The sequence below is a fragment of the Pleurodeles waltl genome, chromosome 10 (assembly GCF_031143425.1).
Source record: "Pleurodeles waltl isolate 20211129_DDA chromosome 10, aPleWal1.hap1.20221129, whole genome shotgun sequence".
In the NCBI taxonomy this organism is placed as follows: Eukaryota; Metazoa; Chordata; class Amphibia; order Caudata; family Salamandridae; genus Pleurodeles; species Pleurodeles waltl.
Genome location: NC_090449.1, coordinates 658033252 through 658053680, shown reverse-complemented (window position 1 = coordinate 658053680; position 20429 = coordinate 658033252). Strand labels below are relative to the sequence as shown.

Sequence of the window (20429 nt, the reverse complement as noted above, 5' to 3'; positions counted from 1 at the left end):
TGCCCCAACTAGCCCCTCACCTCCTTGCCATTCATGAGGAATCATTGGTGAGGAGAGAGCCACCACCTTCCCTACATGAAGCATTAATAACCACAATCCTTAAACCTAGCAAGGACCCATTGAAATGTGAGTCCTACAGACCACTCTCCATGATTAACACAGATAATAAAATCCTGGCCAAATTGATCTCATCCAGACTGCTACCACTGCTTCCACTCATTGTTAGGCCAAATCAGTATGGGTTTGTCCCTGGGCGCTCAACAGCCCATAATATCCGTACCTTTTTCACCTTGCTACCCACCATTCAAACCAGCCTCAGGGCTGCAGCGGTTTTTCTTGAATGCCTTAAAGGCTTTCGACTCATTGGAATGGCCTTATCTTTTTGCATTGCTGGCCCAAATTGGTATCCGCTCCAGATTTATGAAACTTATTTGCCTCATACGCTAACCCTGCTACCCACCTCTGCGTTAACGGGTGGATCACCTCCTCCTTCCCCTTCCAGGTAACTCACGTAACACAGCAATGCCCCTTGTCACCTCTCCTATTTGCCATTGCAATGGAGCCCTTTGCTGCTAGGCTTCGTAAGCACCTCTCTGAGGCCTGGCATTGGGCTGGCATTTTCGCTGGGTGTGGCCTGGTCTCCATGTACGCTGTACGCATGTACGCTGACAGTGTCACTTTATATAGTAAACATCCCCAAAAGAACCTTGATCCAATACTTGGAGAAATCACTCAATTCAGGAGGACTCTCTGGTGTCACCATAAACTGGTCCATATGTGTAATATTCCCGTTCACACCGGAGGCCCAGGAGATAGCGCCTGAGTTTTCCCTACACTAGACAACTGAACCTATTAAATATCTGGGGATCTGGCTGAGTTGAGACATTGACACCCTCTGGCAATGCGACTATGGTCGCTTGATGGACTGGCTGGTGGATCGGGTTGCAGCATGTAAAAGTCTCCCACTATCTTTGAGTGGCAGGCTCGCTCTACGCAAAATGATTATACTACCTAAATTCTAATGCCCATTTATCAACCTGCCTTTACTTTTATCACAGTATTTCCACCACCACGTCCACACTCACATGGCTGGGATGCAACCCTGCAATGTCTGAGAAATTCTTACATTACTGTTCGACCAGGGCAGACCAGTGGCGCCAGATATGGACCTCTACTACTACAGCGCACAAGCACAATTTACACATTACTGGCTATAACCCACCTTATTCCTCCCCCACACAGCACCTGAACACGGCAATGCTGTGCCTTCCCCCTTCACCTAGTGCTATATTATTCTCCAAAACGCCCTTGTTCCGTGATCGACACTGGGTTGCACCATTTGGGCATGGAAAGAGCTACAGCAATGTGTCCAGGTGGAGCTGCTCTACAGCCCCTCAATCCCATTAATTGACCACACTACCCTGCCCTTCACACAAGATGCTAGCACTCGCAGTAGATTACGGAAACTAAATCTCACCACTATGGATGACATGTAACCGGACGGTACTTTTGTCACCCAACAAGTGCTGCAGGGCCTGGATGCCACAGTCCTTGACAACTCAGAACCTTCATAAATAACTTGCATTGTCAATTTGCCAGCATACCGGGACCTCATGCTGGTGAGGATGCAGCCCAGAGACATCTGGGTTCGACTAGAGAGATACTTGAGGGCGCAGAGATACTTGAGGACTTACGACCTGATATTTTTTAAGGTAACATTCTCCCTTTCCTGAAAATAGTGCGGAGATTGAGCATCGGGCATTACCCAGTCCCTAGAACAAAGACTATATTGCCAATATGACAAAGTTCTGAAGTGGCATTGGTTTTGCACAAAGAGCAGTGCTAGTTGCAGGAGTTTCTCTTAAGGTTTTCAAGTGAAAATGCAAACCTAGTGACAAAATCTTCAAACCTTATCAAATAGAAGAGCAAAGTTCCTAAACAGATGCCTGGCAGTTATTGCTCATAGGGTAACAGGAAGAACATTAGGCATTCTCAACTCTGAACACCCGGCAGTGCAAAGTTTATGAATTCTCACTGAGGGTATCTGCTTAAACTTCACAAAAAAACATTCATGTCCCCCAAGACAATTCAAAGTTTCTGGTTTAGATCTTGCATGTTGCATGGGAATTTAAGCTTCTAATTTTTGTGGACCTTTTATAATTATAGTTAACAATCAAACATCTTCCAGAAATGTATCAGCCTAACTAGGAAAAGCTGGACATAAACATTTAATTCTAAAATGCTTTCTTCCTACTGGTAGTTTCATTACATGATTTCCTGGTGGGAGGTTTGAAGGACAGCAGCAGCCCTCCCAAGATCGCCTTTCATTGTGAATGACCACTTGATGACAACACCTCTGCCTTCCTGAGCCCAACAGCCAGACCTTTACTTTCCTGGAGTAGTGCTGAAAAGCAAAACTATTCTTAAATTAGTTTACTCACAGGCAGCAGAGTACACATTCTTTAAGTTCCTTTTCCACCAAAGAAATCAAAAATCTACTTTCACCTTTGATTCGATTTTTGAAACAAAGTAAAAATAACTCTAAATAAATGCTCTAGCATTCTGTCCTATGCAAAATCGCAGTAAGCACTTTTTTTGATGAACACATTTTTATTGTTTTATTAAAGTTGAAACAAGTCACATTACAGTCTGACAAAAATCTATAGCTCACTACTGATACCTTCACTGGTACAGATAATACGGACGTCAGCATTCCATATATTAAACACACAAGGTATGCCACATCAACATTTCTATGACATATCAACACCCACATTCCCATTCCATTTATTCCAAATTTAACCATACTTGGCTGTACACCCCTGGGCCTTGTAGACTGGCTTTTCCTGCTAGGCACACTGGTCTACACCACGTCTCCACTGTGGCATAGTTGGGGGTTTAGAGGCCTTAAATTGTGCTGCAGTGTCTTGCTTGAAGCATGACTGTACCAAGAAAGGCACAGTCCACCCGGCTGCCCCCAGCCCCTTTTAGTACTCCCAGAAGTATCAGTATTGGGGACTTAGCAATCTTGATATCTAGAACATTGGATGCCTCTGCCACCACTAACTCCCAGTATTGTGTTTTGAGGGGCAGGACCATGTCATGTGAAGGAAGTCAGCTGAGACATGTAAGCAGTGAGGCCACTCCCACTAGCTAGCTAGAAGTCCAGCCTTGAAAAGTATGTCATGGGTGAGCTATGCACAGTGTAGTTAGTAAGTCTGCACAAATCAGAGTCTTGAAGATATTGTCCTTTCTCTTTGGGCCATCAGAGCATCCCTCATTTCATCATCTAGCGGTCCCAGCCATCCCTTCCAGCGAGACCGAAGAGTAGTCAGGGTTCTGGAGCATGGATTGCCAGAGTGCGATACATTTGGGAAACGCCTATTTTACCCAACGTGCCCATCATGATCTTGATTCTGTTGGGCTGAACTCTGGGATCGATGTGTCCGGTGAAAGATGCACACATAGGAAGTGCCATAGCTGCAGGTATTTGTGAAATTATGTTTTAGACAAGGACTGTGTGTTGGAGCTCCTGAAAGGAAGACATGAGTGCTCCTCCAAATGTCTCCTAGGAATGTGATGCCGATGGGATCCCACCGACCACACCCCTCGAGCGTTGCCACATCTCTCAGCAAGTGCCATGCTACAGGGACGTCTGTTGGGTAAGTTTTACCCATCACCCAGATTGCCGAACTACCTCCCGCCACCTGATAAACACCGTTCGGGTCACATCAGGAAGTGTATTGGCAACAGGGTTGCCTGTCGAGCATTGCCATTGTGCGGGAAAACCCCAATGTTAGGCGCTCAAGATAGGCTGGGTCAGCCCAGCCGCCATTGAGACAGTCATTAACTACCAGAAGTTGCGAGGCCAGATAATACAAGTATAAATTAGAAAAGCCTAGGCCTCCGTCATAAGGTGCTCGTTGACAGGTTGCGAATGCTAAATGGGGTGCAAGTCATGCCACAAGAATTTTCTGAACCAATGTCTGGATATTATGTGTGGGATGTTTTGTAAGAGGTAGAGAAGTCGGTGTAATATCATAATTTTAAACAGTGCTATCCTCCCCTTAACGTTTAGTGGGAGTGCTTGAAATTTTGAAGATCGTATTTGATCTTGCGGTTGAGGGTTTTGATATTAATGGACTACATCAGTGCAGAGTTTAGAGCCACTCAAATGCCAAGATAGTGGAATCTGAGGCGGCAGATTGGAATCGAGATTTGCCAGTCTATGGTGACCCGCTAGGGAATCAATGAGACCAGCACTGACTTGATTGGAATAACAGCAAGGCAAAACGCTTCTGCAAAGAGACCCAAGAGCTGCAGGCTCCGAGGGTCATTGGTGGATGGGTCTGCAAGGTATAAGAGGATGTCATACTTGTATAATGCAATGTGGTCTACGCGGCCCGTAGGCCAAGCCCATCACTTTATTTGAGCGTTGTATCTCGGGAGCCTCGCAACGGGTTTGATGGCTAGTGCAAAAATTTGTGGGGATAGCAGACACTTCTGCTGAGTCCATCCCTAATAGGGAAAGCAGAGGCGACCACCCCATTAATCTGACCCCGCGTGAATGGAGTGGAATATAATACCCGGACCATGCCACAAAGTCGGGGTCCAACTCCTGCTCTCTCCAGTACATGGGTCAAATAACATCAATCGAATGTATTGGAAGCTTTTTTGAACGCTATTAGGAGTAGCTCAAGCTGGGTTCAGACGATATGACGGTGTGCCAGTTCCACATGGAGTTATCTTGAGCAGTGTCTTGTGCTCCTGGTTGGCATAAAGCGGCATTGATTTGGGTGAATTAAGGACTAGAGGACACAGCACAGATGAGTAACTAGGATAGTGGAAAAATTATTTATTTCCATGTTGATAAGGGATATGGGTCTTTAGACCACACAGGAGACAGGCAGGGGAAGCATCTTTGGTATAACTGCAATCATTGCCTGATCGAGCTCCAGAGGGAAGGAACCAATTTGTGTTGCCTCCTTGTTTGGTTCAGTACATGGGGGACGAGCATGTCTCTGCATCTACTGTAGAATTCTGTCAGGTTTTACCCTTTGCCATCATGGAGATGGGCTCATCTATCTCACCCATTGTGATGGATCCCTCCAGCTCTCGTCGCTCAGTAGGTGACAGGCAGGGGAGTGGCACTTCAACCAGAAGGGGGATGCTATTTCTACTGGTGGACACAGAGATGCAGCGTAAGTGAAGAGTAGTTGCCAACAAAGGCTTGGGCGATTAGCAGAGGAGGTGTGGTGGGAGTAGCCTTCATTGCCAACTATCTCGGGTATGACTCTGGTGGCCAGCGGCTGAGACACCAGCCAGTACAGCAATTTGCCATTTTTGTCATCCCAGCCATTGACCTGTGCCTCAGAGGCCCGCCAGATCTGTTTTGCTGCTTTGACAGAGGAGTCGGATCTTCTTCTGGAGAAGTGTCATTTGGTGGTGGGGGGATGCTGTGTTTCCAGGCAAAGAGGTGTGTAAAACGCAGATGTGTTTCACCTTTTGCCTTCCTAAGGGTGTTCCTGGCATAGCCCTGGATGGTAGCCTTACACTTCACCCAAAGAGTACTGCCCAATTGCACTGTCACCTCATTAGCCTCGAAATACTTTATGATCTCTTGCCCCATTTTGGAGACAAAAGAATTGTCTTAAAGGTACCAAGCAATAACTCTCCAGATTGGGTGCCTGGTAGCACTGGAATCGCCGCTGTTCAGAAGAATCAGGGCATGATCAAACATTCTACGTGGGAGGATATGAATATTGGACACAGAGAGGATGTATGGTGCTGGCATGAAGAGCATATCAATTCAGGTGTATGTATGGTGGGCTGCAGATGTGTACTTGTATTGCAGCTGTCTAGGATGCCAGACTCTCCATGTGTCAAAGAGACCTAGGGTAGTAACCCATTTGTGGATCAATCTGGCATGACTGCAGCAGACATCGGGGGGTGGGGGAGCTTGTGGAGTACATGGGATGGGTCTGGGACTGCGGGGAAATCGCCCCCAAAGAGTATGAGGCCTAGAGGGAGTTGTGCTACATCAAGGATAGTATTCAGAAAGAACTCAAACGTGATGGGGAAGCATAAATGCAAAACATATTAAGCGGATGGCCTTCAACTTTGCCCGCCAGGGCAGTGTAACAGCCCTGACTATCCTACCAGGTCGTAGCCACAACCATGGGGAAATTGTGCTGCAATAGTATAGCCACTCCACAAGCACTTCTAGCATGTCCTGCGTGGTAGACTCTATCATAGCCCTGACAAGCAAGCATAGGTCACTTCGTGCCCACCAAGTAGGTCTCCTGCAGCAACAGGACAGGAGGGAAGGAGTGCCGGGCAAAGAGAAGCACCCGGAGTGCTTGATCTGGCCTAAGAGGCCATTGACATTACAAGACTTAACTTTGTACGGAATGAAGGCAGCACGGGTGCGTCAGAGGGTGCAGAGAAGGAGGGTCCTTTGACTCCATTTGAGCGATGTGTGACAAGGCACCTATTTTGGGGGCGTTTGATAACACGGGTGAGCCCTTGATGCATTAGTGTCAAACTAATGTGGCCACCTGAAAAGAAACAACACAAGAAACAAACTGCAGTACTAAACCATAATTATTTCCTGCTAAAAAATCCCAAGCCCTCTAAGTCCCCCAAATCCCATACCTTCCTTCCCAGAAGCATCTGTCACCCCAGAACTAAACCCCTACTCAAAATCAAAGTCTCTTGGACAGGTGTGGGTTGGTGGACCCTCCAGGTAAAAGGATCAATGCAGTGAAGTGTCTGCAGCAGTGAGGGAAATCAAATGTTTTGCGATGACATTGTAGGAACAGTGCCTCTTCCAGAGTCACAATGTAGCCGGTCAGTACAGAGTTAAATGGGTGAGGGGGAGGTCTTTTCCCAGTCGCTCCTCAGGTTGGGTCATTAACAGTACGTCGCTCCCAATGTTCAGGGCCTGGGTTGGACGTCTGAGGCGTTGGTGGGGTCAAGGAGCCTGCACTCCGGGAGGGTGAAGTAGCCCGGGCTTTTTGCCAGTGGGGGTGAGAGCATGGGCAGCCTCTTTTTTGGCAGTGATTTGATGGGTGCTCTTGCTTTAGTGATTGCTAATTGGTCTGGAGTGAGGGTTGGGATGGGAGGTGGAACTGCTTCTTCTGTGTTAGCCATTCCCAGGCCACCTCCAGCATGTGAGTGAAGAAGGAGTTGCCATCATGAATGACCTTGAGTCGTGCCTGAAATAGGAGCTTGTAAGATAACTTGAGGGCCTGGAGTTGCTGCTGGACAGATTAGTATGAGCGACGTTTGCCTAGACCTCCCGTGTGTAGTCCGAGAAGATAAGTATTCTTGAATTTTGGTAGTGGCCCTCTGGGAGTGCTCAGGCCTCCTTCAGGATGCTGCCTCTATCCTTGAAGTTGAGGAATCTTGTGATTGTGTCTTGCACAGGGGAATGTCTGGGCGTCAGCGCTCTGTGAGCCCTCTCAATAGCGAACCACGGGGACAAATAGTCAGCGGGCATCCAAGTTCTAGGACATTGCTCCAGGAACTCAGCGAGTCTGCAGACCTCCACTCCTCTGGAAAACCAACAAAATGCAAATTGTTGCGCCTGGAACGTTTTTCCATATCTTCGCTGCAGCAGTGTAGTTCGTTTGCCTTGAGATCAGCGGCATCACTATCGACTGTGGTAATGCATCCTTGTTTCTTTGATAGGGTCTGAGACATTGCGTAGGTCTTGGCGGAGAAGCGCCACATCTATGTGCCTCGACTGCCGTTTGTGAGGTATGTATAGCTTGTAGGATCTTGTCCAGGTCACCCCCCCCCCCCAAGTGGTTGAACCCTTGTCGAGGGTTTCGCTGCTAACAGGTCCGGTGGAAATGGTGACTTTGTGAATGCGGAGCTGAAAGGGGGGTGGAGGTTTTCTGACTTTGTCCTTCCCCATCTCTGTAGATAGGACATTACCCCACGTTGCAAGGGCCTGCCCCGCTTACTGCCGGATGCAGCAGCATGAGCAGCCAGGAAGGGACTGATAGTTCACTTTCAAGCCAGAGGCTGGATAGGTGGGGAAGAAAAAAGGCACCTGAAAAGAGAGACAGGCCCACAGGAGGGATGTAGTGGGGCCAGAATGTCAAGGGCGTGCTGGTGAGTGTAGACACAGTCAGTGGGTCCCCATGACCCCTGTGGCCCAGTGCGGAGCACCTCCCAGCACTAATCAGGTAGTTATGTGTAGGTATGTGTACCTGGCAACGTTATCTCAGGCCCTGGGAGCACGTACAGGAGTCGGAGGGGTGCTGCACCGGTGGGGGTGCTGCACCGATTACTAGCGAGGCGCACCCCGTTGGGCCAATCACTGCAGAAGGGAAGAAGGTTGTTCAGCTGCAAGGGCTGAAGAGGAGGGAGGCCGTGGCCAAGTCACAGGACACAAGCCCAATCCTCTGCTGAAGTCGCACATTACCAGGAGTATGCTAACTTTGGAGAGGTGAACTGCGATTCATGGTATATCGCCACAGTTGCAGCACTGAGCTATTGACCCCAGGGGGCACATCAGTGGGGGCCACAACTCTTGCACTGTTGAGGCAGACAGTCCAGCCGGTTCAGGTTTTAAGTTGCAGCCCTCGTCACACAGAAGGGCAGAGAGGCTGCAGTCTTCTGGGTGGAGGTGCACCTCTGCCAGCCCTTCCCTATGTTATTTCAGCAACAATCTCTTGTTTTGATATGAGGGAGGGCTCTCATGGGAAAGTGGTACCACTGTTGTCAGAGTAGCAGCACTGCTCTCACCTTCCGCGCAGCTGTCCTCTGGCTGGGTCAGGGGCATGCACCTGGCCCCACTGCAGAGAGAAAACGGTCACCTTAGGTCACAACAGGGCAGGGCAGCTACCGGGCAGGTCTTCAACCTCTGTGCTTTGGTCTCCTGACATTGGGGGAGGGGATCCCTGCAGCAGGATCTCGGTCAGCAGTACAGCTTGCTGGTACTAAACAAAGGCCTGATCCGCCATTTTGAGGCCTTGACTGACCCGCACCACAGGTGTCTCAGATGGTGTTTCAGGATTGTTCAGCGCCACACCCCACCAGTAGAGGTCCCACAGTTTTTTAATGTCATGAATGAGGCAGGGAACATCAGGTGATTGCAGCATATGACTGAGGGGTCCAGAGCATTCTTAGAGTGTGACCGCTATCTTTACGCCCAAAAACCTCAGTAAGACCTTTTATTCATGTCTAGGTCTGTCCACACAGTGAAATTATCATTTAGAAAATTGATCACTGTGAGGACATTCTTTCTCCGATTCCTAGTATGCTCCTGAACTTTTTATTTTTTCCTGATCCATTAAACACCCCCTAACCGGCGACTATAAAAGGCACGCTTTCTGTGTAATCTAGCTTACATATAAAATAGCATCTTATTCATGTAAAAGGAACTTTTGTGTTGTGTGTTTTTAAACAGCAGCCCAACTGGAGTACAGTGGTACTCTCAGAAGCCATACATACTTTAGCCCACAAATGACATTTAACCTCAACGCCACTGGTCCAATTTCTGAGCCAAAAACAAAGGCCTCACTGGAAGGTGAAATAAACATTTTGAGTGAAACAAATTTTACAGTTCAGTGTTCGGGACAAAGTACATGCATTGTGGCACTGAGTGGCATTCTAGAAAGCCATAATACCAACACAAATAGGGTCCATAAAAAGGCAAAAAATCCAGGGTGACTACTCTGGAAAGAGATTTCCTACATGGCTGATTTTGAATTTTTCATCCTTTCATTTCTTTTTAGGCTAAGACTAGACTAACAGACTTCTTGACCAGACTGATACTTGTAAATGTTTGGGAATAGCCTTCTTGCTTTCCCTCTCTGCTGGTATGGGAAGGTAAGCTGCATAATAAACATGCATTGCACTCCTACCATGAGTGTCTGACTGCTAGTGAAACTAGTATCCTGACTTCGATTTTTGGCCGGGTTGAGGGGTCACAATGATTTAGTATGTATGCAAGGCCTAGGCATAGGCCTGGTAATGGAAGGACCAGAATTGGTTCTTTGATCTTAAAGTCCACACCAACAGTGCCTTTATAGTAGATATAAAGCCTGGATATATCACCTAAAGTGGTGGCAGCCGCATACCATGTTTTATGAATCGTTAGTGTGAAGTTAAAAAGTTACATGAAACTTAGACCATTGTGTTGACATACCATATCCATGTTGAATGCTTGTGTGCCAAGTGCCATGGCAGTAGGAATCAGTGCGTTGAGAGTCTGAGTACTCGGACCAGTGGGATCCATTTTAGATGCCCCTGGTGTAGAATGGCATATGATGGAAGGAGAGGACGGCTTCCCCCAGACAGTGGAAGTGTATTTCCTGCAATACTGTGTTTGGTGGGAGGAGACCCAGACACTGAAGTGAGGGCAGATGGAAACAGGACATCCATTGCAAATTCAGTGAGGACCGTGTTAGCAAAGGACTGCTGATTAATTCTTCCCCAAGTGGCACTATTTAGTTTATTATGCAGTGAGGTGTAAGTACTGCAGTTTCTGGTGTTCAGGTGAGGGAGTTTCTAGAGAGATCCTTCCCTTTGGTCTGCCTCTGATTACTGTTTCTGGAAGGCTGATGCTAGCCAGGCACAGATAAAACACAAATCATCGTGCCCATGGTTTGGATGCTCCTGCCTGGAGCCAGCCCCTTTGCATGCTGGAGATCCATCACTTTGCACAAAGGCTCTGTTTGAGGAACAGCCAGCACATGTCATTTGAAGGAAAACCACCCAAGATCCGGTCTGGAACCTTAGACAGTGGATCCACATCCCCTGTCTGAAAAATGTGTGCCTCACTTTGTTCTCTTCCCATGTTCTTCATGACAAAGGAATGCAGAGCTTCTCAGAGTACTCCGATGTGACTGGGGCTAGTGTCTGCATGACAACCAGTCTTCCACAGGTGAGGAAACATCACCTGAATTCTGCACAACTTACGGGAGAAACAAAAAGCCTGCCTACCATCTGAAACCCTATCTCTCTTCCTGCTCAGAGTCCCTAGAGAGGGGTGTGTCTGGCAATCCAGGAGGGGAGGCTGTTCAGAAGGACAACTCAGCTGTGGTACTGTCATGCAGATCACCCACAAATTGCTGACTGCCCTTGGGAGAAAAACGGGTTGACCAGTGTTGAGGGATATGCTGGTTTCCCATTGCGATCCCTTAAGTGGACCCCTTACAGAAAAGAAGCAAAGAAGTAATCTTGTGCTGTCATGCACCCCTCCAGTGCCTGTCTTCTTGGTAGAGCTAAATATCCAGTAAATTATGTGGAGGTTATGAGGTTGCTGCCGAAGCAGGAGCTTATCTTGGCTTGGAGTTTGGAACTGCCCTAAGAAGCACAACTCCTGTGTGAGCCTGAACAGCAGCCAAAATGTAGCAATGATCTCTTGTTGGTTGTTAGCCTAGAGACCACATCTGCCTGGACAGGTGCCCACCAAACATCCCAGCCATGCTGGTCCCTCACCTTGGCTGCAGTCCCAAGTGAAACTGACACTTTGGGCCATGTCAGTGGACATGCTGCCAAGAGCTCCACCCTGACCATGGCAGTGTGAGCAGGTAACAGCACTTCACTTGAGAGAGAGAAAAGGAAACCATGTTCTGCAGCAGGAAGAGAGACTGTTGCCTAAATAAACCCTTTAATTTGGGTATGGACTCTTGAACTGAACTGCTCCAACTTAGTGGAGACATAGTGAACACCACCTGTCCCTAATCTGTGACTAGAAATTAAGAGCTAAATTAAGATACTATACAAAGTCCTAGAATAGCGAGGGGGAGCCAGGCTGCCGGGTCTCTTTAATAGGTATCCTCGCAATTGCAATGGAGCATCTGAGCCCTATTGAATTGTCTTGTATCATATTTTGCTGTGATAATAAATGTATTTCCTCTTACTAAGCACTGGGCTGGGCAACATAATAATTGTGAGTTTTGGTTGAGGTGTGAGACTCGACCTTCCCACCCCCCCAACATCACCTCCCTGAGAAACCTTTGAATACAGATGACACAAACCACCATGGTATAGCCTTCGGAATGTGCCTAATGTATTTGGTAAAAGAGAAATTAAATCAGTTTGTTTTTGACCTCTGTAACATTGATTCTGTGTCTGGCTTCAGTCCGTCTTGCAGCTGCAGTTGAAAGCTTGATCAAAGTAACATAGGCGTTTACTAATAAAGGCCCATGGTTGGAATCATTCAGCTCTATAGATCTGTGGCAGTATTGATTGAAGTGATTGCTAGATAGCACCTCCATGACTGTTATGATTTCCCCCACAGTTGATTGGTCTGCCTGGAACCACTTGACTCCGCTTCTCAAAGAGGTAATAAGCTATTTTTTTTTTATTAAGGCTCTGCCTATTTTCCAGACTTTTAGTCCAATACAAAGAGATTACATGTTTCCAGATCTAACAAGTTCAGCTGAGAGTTAGAAATATATCAACAGCAAATAATTAATAAGCAGGAAAACCTGTATATGCTAACATACATTAAAAAACAAACATGCATCTGATACAGACATCTAGTTGTAGATGCCTTATCTTAGAATTTCCCTCAGACGTTAGTCTGGATGCGAAGATTTTTCTCAAGCAGTTACCTCTGTGTGTGTCGATCGGCTCTGCATCTGTCAGCGTCCGCGCTGGATATGAATTTGCAGTCGTATATAGGCCCCACCCCAGTGGACTAGCGTCAGTTCTTTTCTTTCCATGCTAGCCATCCTCGATCCGAAGAGATCTACTCCCTCAGTCATTTTTTGACAGACTTTTTTTTTGTAACACTTTTTGGCAAACGTTTTTTCAAGTTTCTGCTCCAGGTGCGTAGAGGGATGTCATCCAGGAACATCAGGTTCAAGCCCTATGGATCCTGACATCTGGTGATGGCCATGACGGATCAGCACCTCGTGTGCCCTTGGTGTTTGGAGCGCAACCACGACCCAAAGTCATGCTCCAACAGTCGGGCCGTTCATCCGATGGCTTTGAGGCAACGGTCCCTGAAGGTGATGGCGGCCCTATGCTCTACTACGCACTAGTGACGGTTGAGAGGAAGATCCCGGGAGTGGTCGTGGAGTCCTCTATCAACGTCATCCCATTCCAAGTCCTTGGAACGATCGGGTAAGTCAAGGCACAAAAAGAAGTTGAAGAAAGCAAAGCGTTCTTCAACTTCACCCTTTCTGTCTGCTGACCAGGGAGTGGGAGCATTGTTATTCTAGGTCTCCCTCTGCGGAGCCTGCATCTGGGCTGACCCCCGCCTTGCAGAGTTTCTGGGAGCTGGAGCATCCCCTGCCAAACTAAGAGATCTATGAGGCCATGTGCCTCATTTTGGGCAGTCTGACATCCCTGGTGCGCATTTAGGCCCAGCAGAGTCGGAAGGGGCCACTTCGGGTTCCCCGTCATCAGCCTTAGCTCTGAGGGCATCCATGGATCCGTGCTTGGATGGCGTTGGTTGTACCACCTTGACCTTTCCTGACGCCTGTCCCGAAGATCCCGGTGGCCCCCTGGGCAGCGCTGTCCCCATTTTCATTGCCAACTCCGACATGGAGCCAGGTGGGCATTGTACGATGCTGACTCCGATGCCGACAGGAGCCATGCCTCTTATGTGGGAACCTGAGCCTTTTCTCTGGGGGCGGGGTTATTGTGTGGGGAATGGGAGAGGTCCAGCCCCATTCCTCACCATAACTTAGCCCGATGGACTGACGTACAGACTTGGGTGAAGTCAGTGAACTGGTTACTACCCCAGATGCTGGCATGTGCTTTCTCTCCCTACCAAGGCTACAGAGGAGGAAGCTTCCTATTCCATGGTGGTGGGAAGAGCAGCTTGAGGTCCTCGATTTGAGTTGCCTTCGGTGTCAGTCAGGACTAAGCTCCTGACAGATGTGCTTCAACCTAGAGCTTCATCCCCGAACCCCTGCTCCCCTTCAGTGAAGCCCTTGCAGATGACTTACTGGGTACCTGGTCCAAACCCAGCATTGAGCCTCCTGTGAACAGGACAATTCCCCGCCACCAGACTAGCATTGAAAGCATTTCTTCCCTTTCTCAAGATAAAGGTAGTGCAGGTGCTTATGGACAGCATCACTGCCATGTGGTACTGCAACAAGCAGAGCGGGAGGGGATCATGGACCCTTTGTCAGGAGTCTCTGCGCCACTGGATGTGGCTGGGACAACAGGGTATTTTCTTGGCGGTTCAACATCTGGCGGGTTCTCTGAACACCAGAGCGTATGAACTCATACGACGATGCGTAATCGATCACGAATGGTGTCTCCATCTGGAGGTGGCACAAAGTCTCTTTCAGCAGTGGGGAGAGCCCTGGTTAGTTCTGTTCTCCTTCGCAGAGAACGTGCGTCTGCAGTATTGCGCATTGGAGTTTCCAAGGCAGCAATCATTAGGTCCCACTTTTCGCCTCAAGTGGAACTCAGGCCTCTTGTATGCCTTCCCGCTCATAACACTTCTGCCTAGAGTTCTCAAAAAGATGAAGTACTACTGGGTCTAAGCAACTCCCGACTGGGCACGAAGTCTGGTATCCTGAGCTACTGAGCATGGCCATTGATCCTCCAATCAGACTTCCCCTTGGGGATGATCTTCTGTTGCAGCCGCAGGGGAGGGTTCTCCACCTGAACCTGTCCAGTCTCCTCCTCCTTGCATTGAGATTGAGCAGTTGAGAGTTGACAGCTTTTGACCTTCTGCATGAAGTTTGTAATGTAATCTTCACAGCCAGGCGTCCCTCCTCCAAAACGATATACGTCCGTCGTTGGAAGAAATTTGTGGCATGATGCACACACAAGTCTGACCCCCTTTCTGCCCCTCTCTCAGAGGTACTATTGTTTCCTTCATTTGGCCCAGCAGGACTCTGCTATTTGCACTCTCAAGCGTTATCTGTCTGCCATTTCTGCTGTTGCCTGATCAACCTTCCTTGTTTAAGTCTCCTACTGTAAATAGGTTCCTTAAAGGCCTTACTCATCTGTTTCTTTACTCTCCATTCATTACGCCCCAACAAGATTTGAATTTAGTTTTGACATTTCTGATGTGTGCTCCTTTCGAGCCTCTCCACAATTGTCCATTCGGCTTCTCACTTGTAAAGCAATCTTCCTTGTGGTCATCACATATGGGGAGAGTTAGCTGCAAGCATTGTCATTTAAGCCACCCTACCTTTCCATCTACCCAGACAAACTGGTGCTTCGCACTAGGGCCTCCTTTCTGCCAAAAGTGGTTAAGCCCTTCCATGTGTAGGTCAATCCATCCCTGCCTACTTTTTACGCACCACTGCATCCTTTTACGAAGACAAGAGACTCCACAGCTTGGGCCATAAAAGAGCTTTGGCATTCTACCTGGATCGTACCATAGTAATACTAGAGATCAACTCTTTGTTAGCCTTGTGGGTGCGAAGAAAGGTCTGGCAGTACAGAAGAGAACTGTAGGAAAATGCCACTGTTGGCATGGGTACCCCCCCACACACACTTTTTGCCTAGTGTTGATGCCAACTTTGAAAGTGTGCTGGGACCCTTCTAACCAAGCCCAAGCCCCAGCACCAGTATTCTTTCCATAAAACGGTACCTTTGTTCTCACAATTGGCACTGCCCAGTCCCTTGTGAAAGGTATCCATGGTACCAAGGGCCCTGTGGCCAGGGAAGGTCCCTAAGGGCTGCAGCATGTATTGTGCCACCTCGGGGATCCCTCACTCAGCACACTGCCTTGCAGCTTGTGTGTGCTGGTGGGGGAGAAAAAGGCTAAGTCGACATGACACTCCTCTGGGGGTGCCATGCCCACAAACCACTACCTGTGGCATAGGCAAGTCGCCCCTCTAGCAGGCCTTACAGCCCTAAGCCAGGGTGGCACTGTACCACAGGTGAGGGCATAGCTGCATGAGCAATATGCCCCTACAGTATCTAAGTCCATTCTTAGACATTGTAAGTGCAGTGTAGCTATATCAAGTATATGGTCTTGGAGTTTGTCACTGAATACTGGTAAGTTTGGTATCAAACTTCTCAGCACAATAAACCCACACTGATGTCAGTGTGGGATTTATTGAAATATGCACACAAGGGGCATCTTAGAGATGCCCCATGTATGTTAGCCAAACTGCTAGTGTAAGACTGACTGGTCTGTGCCAGCCTGCCACTTTCAGACGAGTTTCTGACCACCTGGGGTGAGTGCCTTTGTGCACTGTGTGGTGAGAAACAAAGCCTGTCCTGGGTGGAGGTGCTTCACACCTTCCCCTGCAGGAACTGTAACACCTGGTGGTGAGCCTCAAAGGCTCAAGCCTCGGATTACGGTGTCCTCAGGGCACTCCAGCTAGTGGAGATGCCTGCCCCCCGGACACAGCCCCACTTTTGGTGGTAAGTCCAGAGGGAAAATTAGGAAAAACAAGGAGTCACCCCTAAGGTGTCCAGAGATGAAGTGTCCCCCTCCTTGATAAATCCTCCATCTTGCTTTGGAGGATTAGGACCAATAGGGATAGGAATGTACCCTCCTCCCCAAAGGAAGTGGGCACAAGGAGTATGTAGCCATCCTCAGGGACAGTAGCCATTGCTAACTGCCCCGTGACCCTAACATGCCCCTAAATTTTGAATTTAAGGGTCTCCCTGAACCCAGCTCACCAGATTCCTGACAACCTCAAGAAAGAAGGACTGCTGTGCTGAAAACCCCACAGAGAAAAGGAGAAAATTGACTCAGCCCCAGCCCTACCAGCCCATCTCCTGCTTCAAAAATCTGCAAAAGAAGAGCAATGCGTTCTGCAGGTCCAGCGACCCCTGAAAAGCCTTCAGGGGACTGCCTGCATCACAGAGGACCAAGAAACACCCGTGGACAGCGGACCTGTCCAACAAAAAGGAAGAAGAAACTGCTTCTAATGGACTCCCAACTCACTCCAGAAGCGCGAGTCCTAAACCACTGCACCAGACACCCACGGCCCTTGTCCTGGTGGCCCCACCTAGCCAGAGAGGATCCCCAGGTGATTCCGATTGAGTGTCCACCCTGGGCTGACCTTTCTATGATGACACCTGCAGAGGGCATCCCGAGGACCCCCCTGACCGTGACTGCCCAGGACAAAGATATGCGACGCCCGGAGAAGCACTACATCTGCATCCCCCAGACCACAGAGAAACTGACCGCCGGTGCAGCTATGACCAGCAGGTGGCCCTCCTCCCTATCCAGTCGGTGGCTTACCCGAGAAGCCCCCCTGTGCCTTGCCTGCAGCGCCTAAGTGACCTCCGGGGTCCCCCCCCCCCCATAGAGTGTCATCGGAAACCCAACGCTCTGTTTGCACTCTGCACTCGGCCACCCCTGTGCTGCAGAGGGTGTGGGATTGCTGCCTACTTGGGGCCCCTCCAGTGCTCCTTTAAACCCCCCTTGGTCTGACCTCCGACAGCGCGGGTACTTACCTGCAAGCAGACCGGAGCTGGACTACCCCCATCTCCATAGGGGCCCACATTCTTTTGGCTCTTGTTTGACCGCTGCACCTAACCTGCCCCTTGTTGCTGGTGCTGGGTGCTTGGGGGTTAACTTGAACCCCCAACAGTGAGCTACCTATGCCCCGGAGTCTAAACCTGTAAGTTTATTTACCTCAGAAACTGTACTTTACTTACGTCCCCCAGGAACTGTTGAAAATTGCAGTGACCACTTTTAAAATAGCTTTTTGCCATTTTTAAGAAAACTGTATGTATTTTCGATTTGATTCAGAGTCCTGAAATACTTATGCAAAGTACCTTACATTTTATGTACTTACCTGCAAACTGAATCGTGTGGTTGTAGAAATAAATTAACAAAAGATATTTTTCTATATAAAAACCTATTGGTCTGAAGTTAAGTCATTGAGTGTGCTTTTATTCTATTGCTTGTGTGTGTACAATAAATGCTTAACACTACCCTCTGATAAGCCTAACTGCTCGACCACACTTCCACAAATTTTTGTCTAATCTATTATTGGCTCTGTCAAGCCTCTGGGGAACCCCTGGACTCTGCACACTATCTCATTTTGATATAGTATATACAGACCCAGCTTCCTACAAGAACCATCCCCAGATTGGTCGTACTCTTTATTAAAATGTGCTGCGCACTGGCTAAGGAGCAATCCCCTGAGAGTTTGTGTGCTCATTCTATCTGTGCTAAAGCTGCAACCACTGCGTTAGCTTGCGGAGTTCCAGTCCTCGACATCTGTCTGACAGCAACGTAGGCATCTTGCACATGTTTACCGAACACCACTGTTTGGACAGCCAGGTCCGTAGGGACGGGCATTTTGCCTGTTTGCTCCTGCAGGACTTTCTAGTATGATCGTAGTCCGCAGACCCACCTCCTTGACGCATGAGCAGCCAGTTTCTTTGCAACTTGCACTTCTTGCGTGGAAAGTTGTAAAAAGAAACGGACATAAGAGCACCAGAGTGGCACCTATATAGGATCTGCGAGGTCATATCCGGCGCAGTTGATGCCGATGACGGACATGGAGCCGATCGACGCCACCGAACGATGCCCGGGGGTACTGCTTGAGTAAAATCTCTGGATCCAGACTGACGGCTGGGGAAAATTGTAAGGTAAGGAATCTGCAACTAGACATTGTCTCTACCAGATAAGGCATTACCGAACCTGCCAATCTTTTTGCAAGAGCTTATTGCTTCCCTGGGTTTTTGGAATGTTCTGACAACGAAATAATATTAAACCTTTCGTTCTGTTATCATTGCCTAGCAGGTATTTAAAAGGCTCAATGAATGTATGTAAGGGTAAATTAGTTCTCTAACGCTGTAATATTTTTTTCTGTTACAGATCTTTGGGAATTCTACCTCCCTTATTTATATTCATGTATTTCACTGATGGGATGTTTGTTACTTCTTTGTAAGTATTTGAATTTTTATTGAATTGCTAGATTTATCTGATAGTTAACTATTGTAAAATTGTAATAAACGGATGTCTTTCAATACATGGCCTTTAAAGGAACAGTTAGTTGGCAGTGCTCATGAACGTGAGCAGCAATCACTGTCTTATAAGACTGTGTACGGAGAGAATGTGTCCTACTTCCTGCTACCCACCCCAATGTCTAAACTTGGTATTCAACTTGAATTACCTAACTTCCTTCTATTCATTGATTTAGAGATAAAGCTTGAATTTTCGGTCTACGCTTTGATGTATGAAACTGAAGCTACAAAAACAAATGGACATTAGAGCTTTCATTGTTGTTTTCTGTTAACATGTTTATTATATATTCATGCATAGGGTCTGCTAGTTCCCTCCTGCCTAATGTAGGTATTTTAAAAATCATTATTCTCTTATTACCTTGACTAAGTTCAGGGTTGGGGGTCTGTTTTTATTAAGACATTTTTGGCTGAATACTTATTTTACGTTTTTATGGGTTTTGGTTTTTAGATCTGTAGTGTCTGTTCGTGGTGTAACTTGTTCTAGACTCGGGTCATGTTGAACAGTAAATGTTATATTTGGAGTGGCAGATATTTTCTGGTGGAAAAGACACCTAGTTTTAGAGCCCATGCATTGATCATAACAACCAACCGCCCTAGTAGTTTCTTACCACCTGTTGCCCTTTTTGAGATCGTTAGACCCTTTCCCAGGTACCTTGTGAGACAGCTTAAATCGCTCTTGATAATGATTGCCCACAATTTTGAAATGGATTTGCCCAAGTCTCGCAAAAGGCACCCTTGCTTACTTTTTAACCTTCACTAAGCAAAACAATCGGTGTGTACTTGCTGCCTACATCTTAGAAGTCGCTAGTGTTCTTCATTCTTGAGGGGCAGCTAACATTTTTTAAACTGCTCCTGTTTTGCCACTGGTCATTACCCACATACATGCCCTTATATAACATTCCCCTCCATAACCCACCTGACATGTGGCTCAGCTATCCTGTGCGTTTGGTATTCCGCATATTCAAAGTAGAAAAGTATTGCATACTGCCACTGCTTAGCTTTAGGAGTATTTTGTGCAACTTGAAAAGTGTGCTTACTACAGCTCATTGCCAAGGCGTGAGATAGAGAACAGATTTGAAATTCTGGTTTGCAGATTTAATGAATTAATCAGTACGTAATAAAGGCAAACCCACTGCCCAAGGAAGGAAAAGGTTTTATTACCAATACTTAATTTTAATAAATATCCATTATTCTGCACAAATGAGTAATGGGTAAATCGAACTTTCATCGTCATTATAGATTGTACCGCCAAATGGAGTGCCACTTTTCCTTTTTTTACATATATTTATTTATTGGTATTTAAAGCAACAACACAGTATACACCACCATATACCCACATTTCATGACATAAGATAATAGAGTGTTGCACATGTCCATACATGAGCCTGGACAGGGGTCAAGGAACGTCTCTGAGTATGTCTATAGTAAAAGTAACAGTAGTTGTCCATTCGGCATCAGTTAGACACGTGGTCCAATAAAGAAACACACAAACTTCAAAAACAACTACGGAGACAGAACCAAGTCTCAAGTATCCTCTGTGGGACATACAC

General features: G+C 47.5%; 1 protein-coding gene across 1 annotated transcript in view; it reads left to right on the top strand.

Moving 5' to 3' along the window:
• LMBR1 (limb development membrane protein 1) overlaps positions 1 to 20429 on the top strand; it is a 785226-nt gene that overhangs the window by 463936 nt on the left and 300861 nt on the right. Inside the window, exon 7 of the mRNA XM_069211146.1 lies at positions 18731 to 18799. Coding sequence (XP_069067247.1) covers positions 18731 to 18799 — 69 coding nt within the window. The remainder of the gene's footprint in view (positions 1 to 18730; positions 18800 to 20429) is intronic.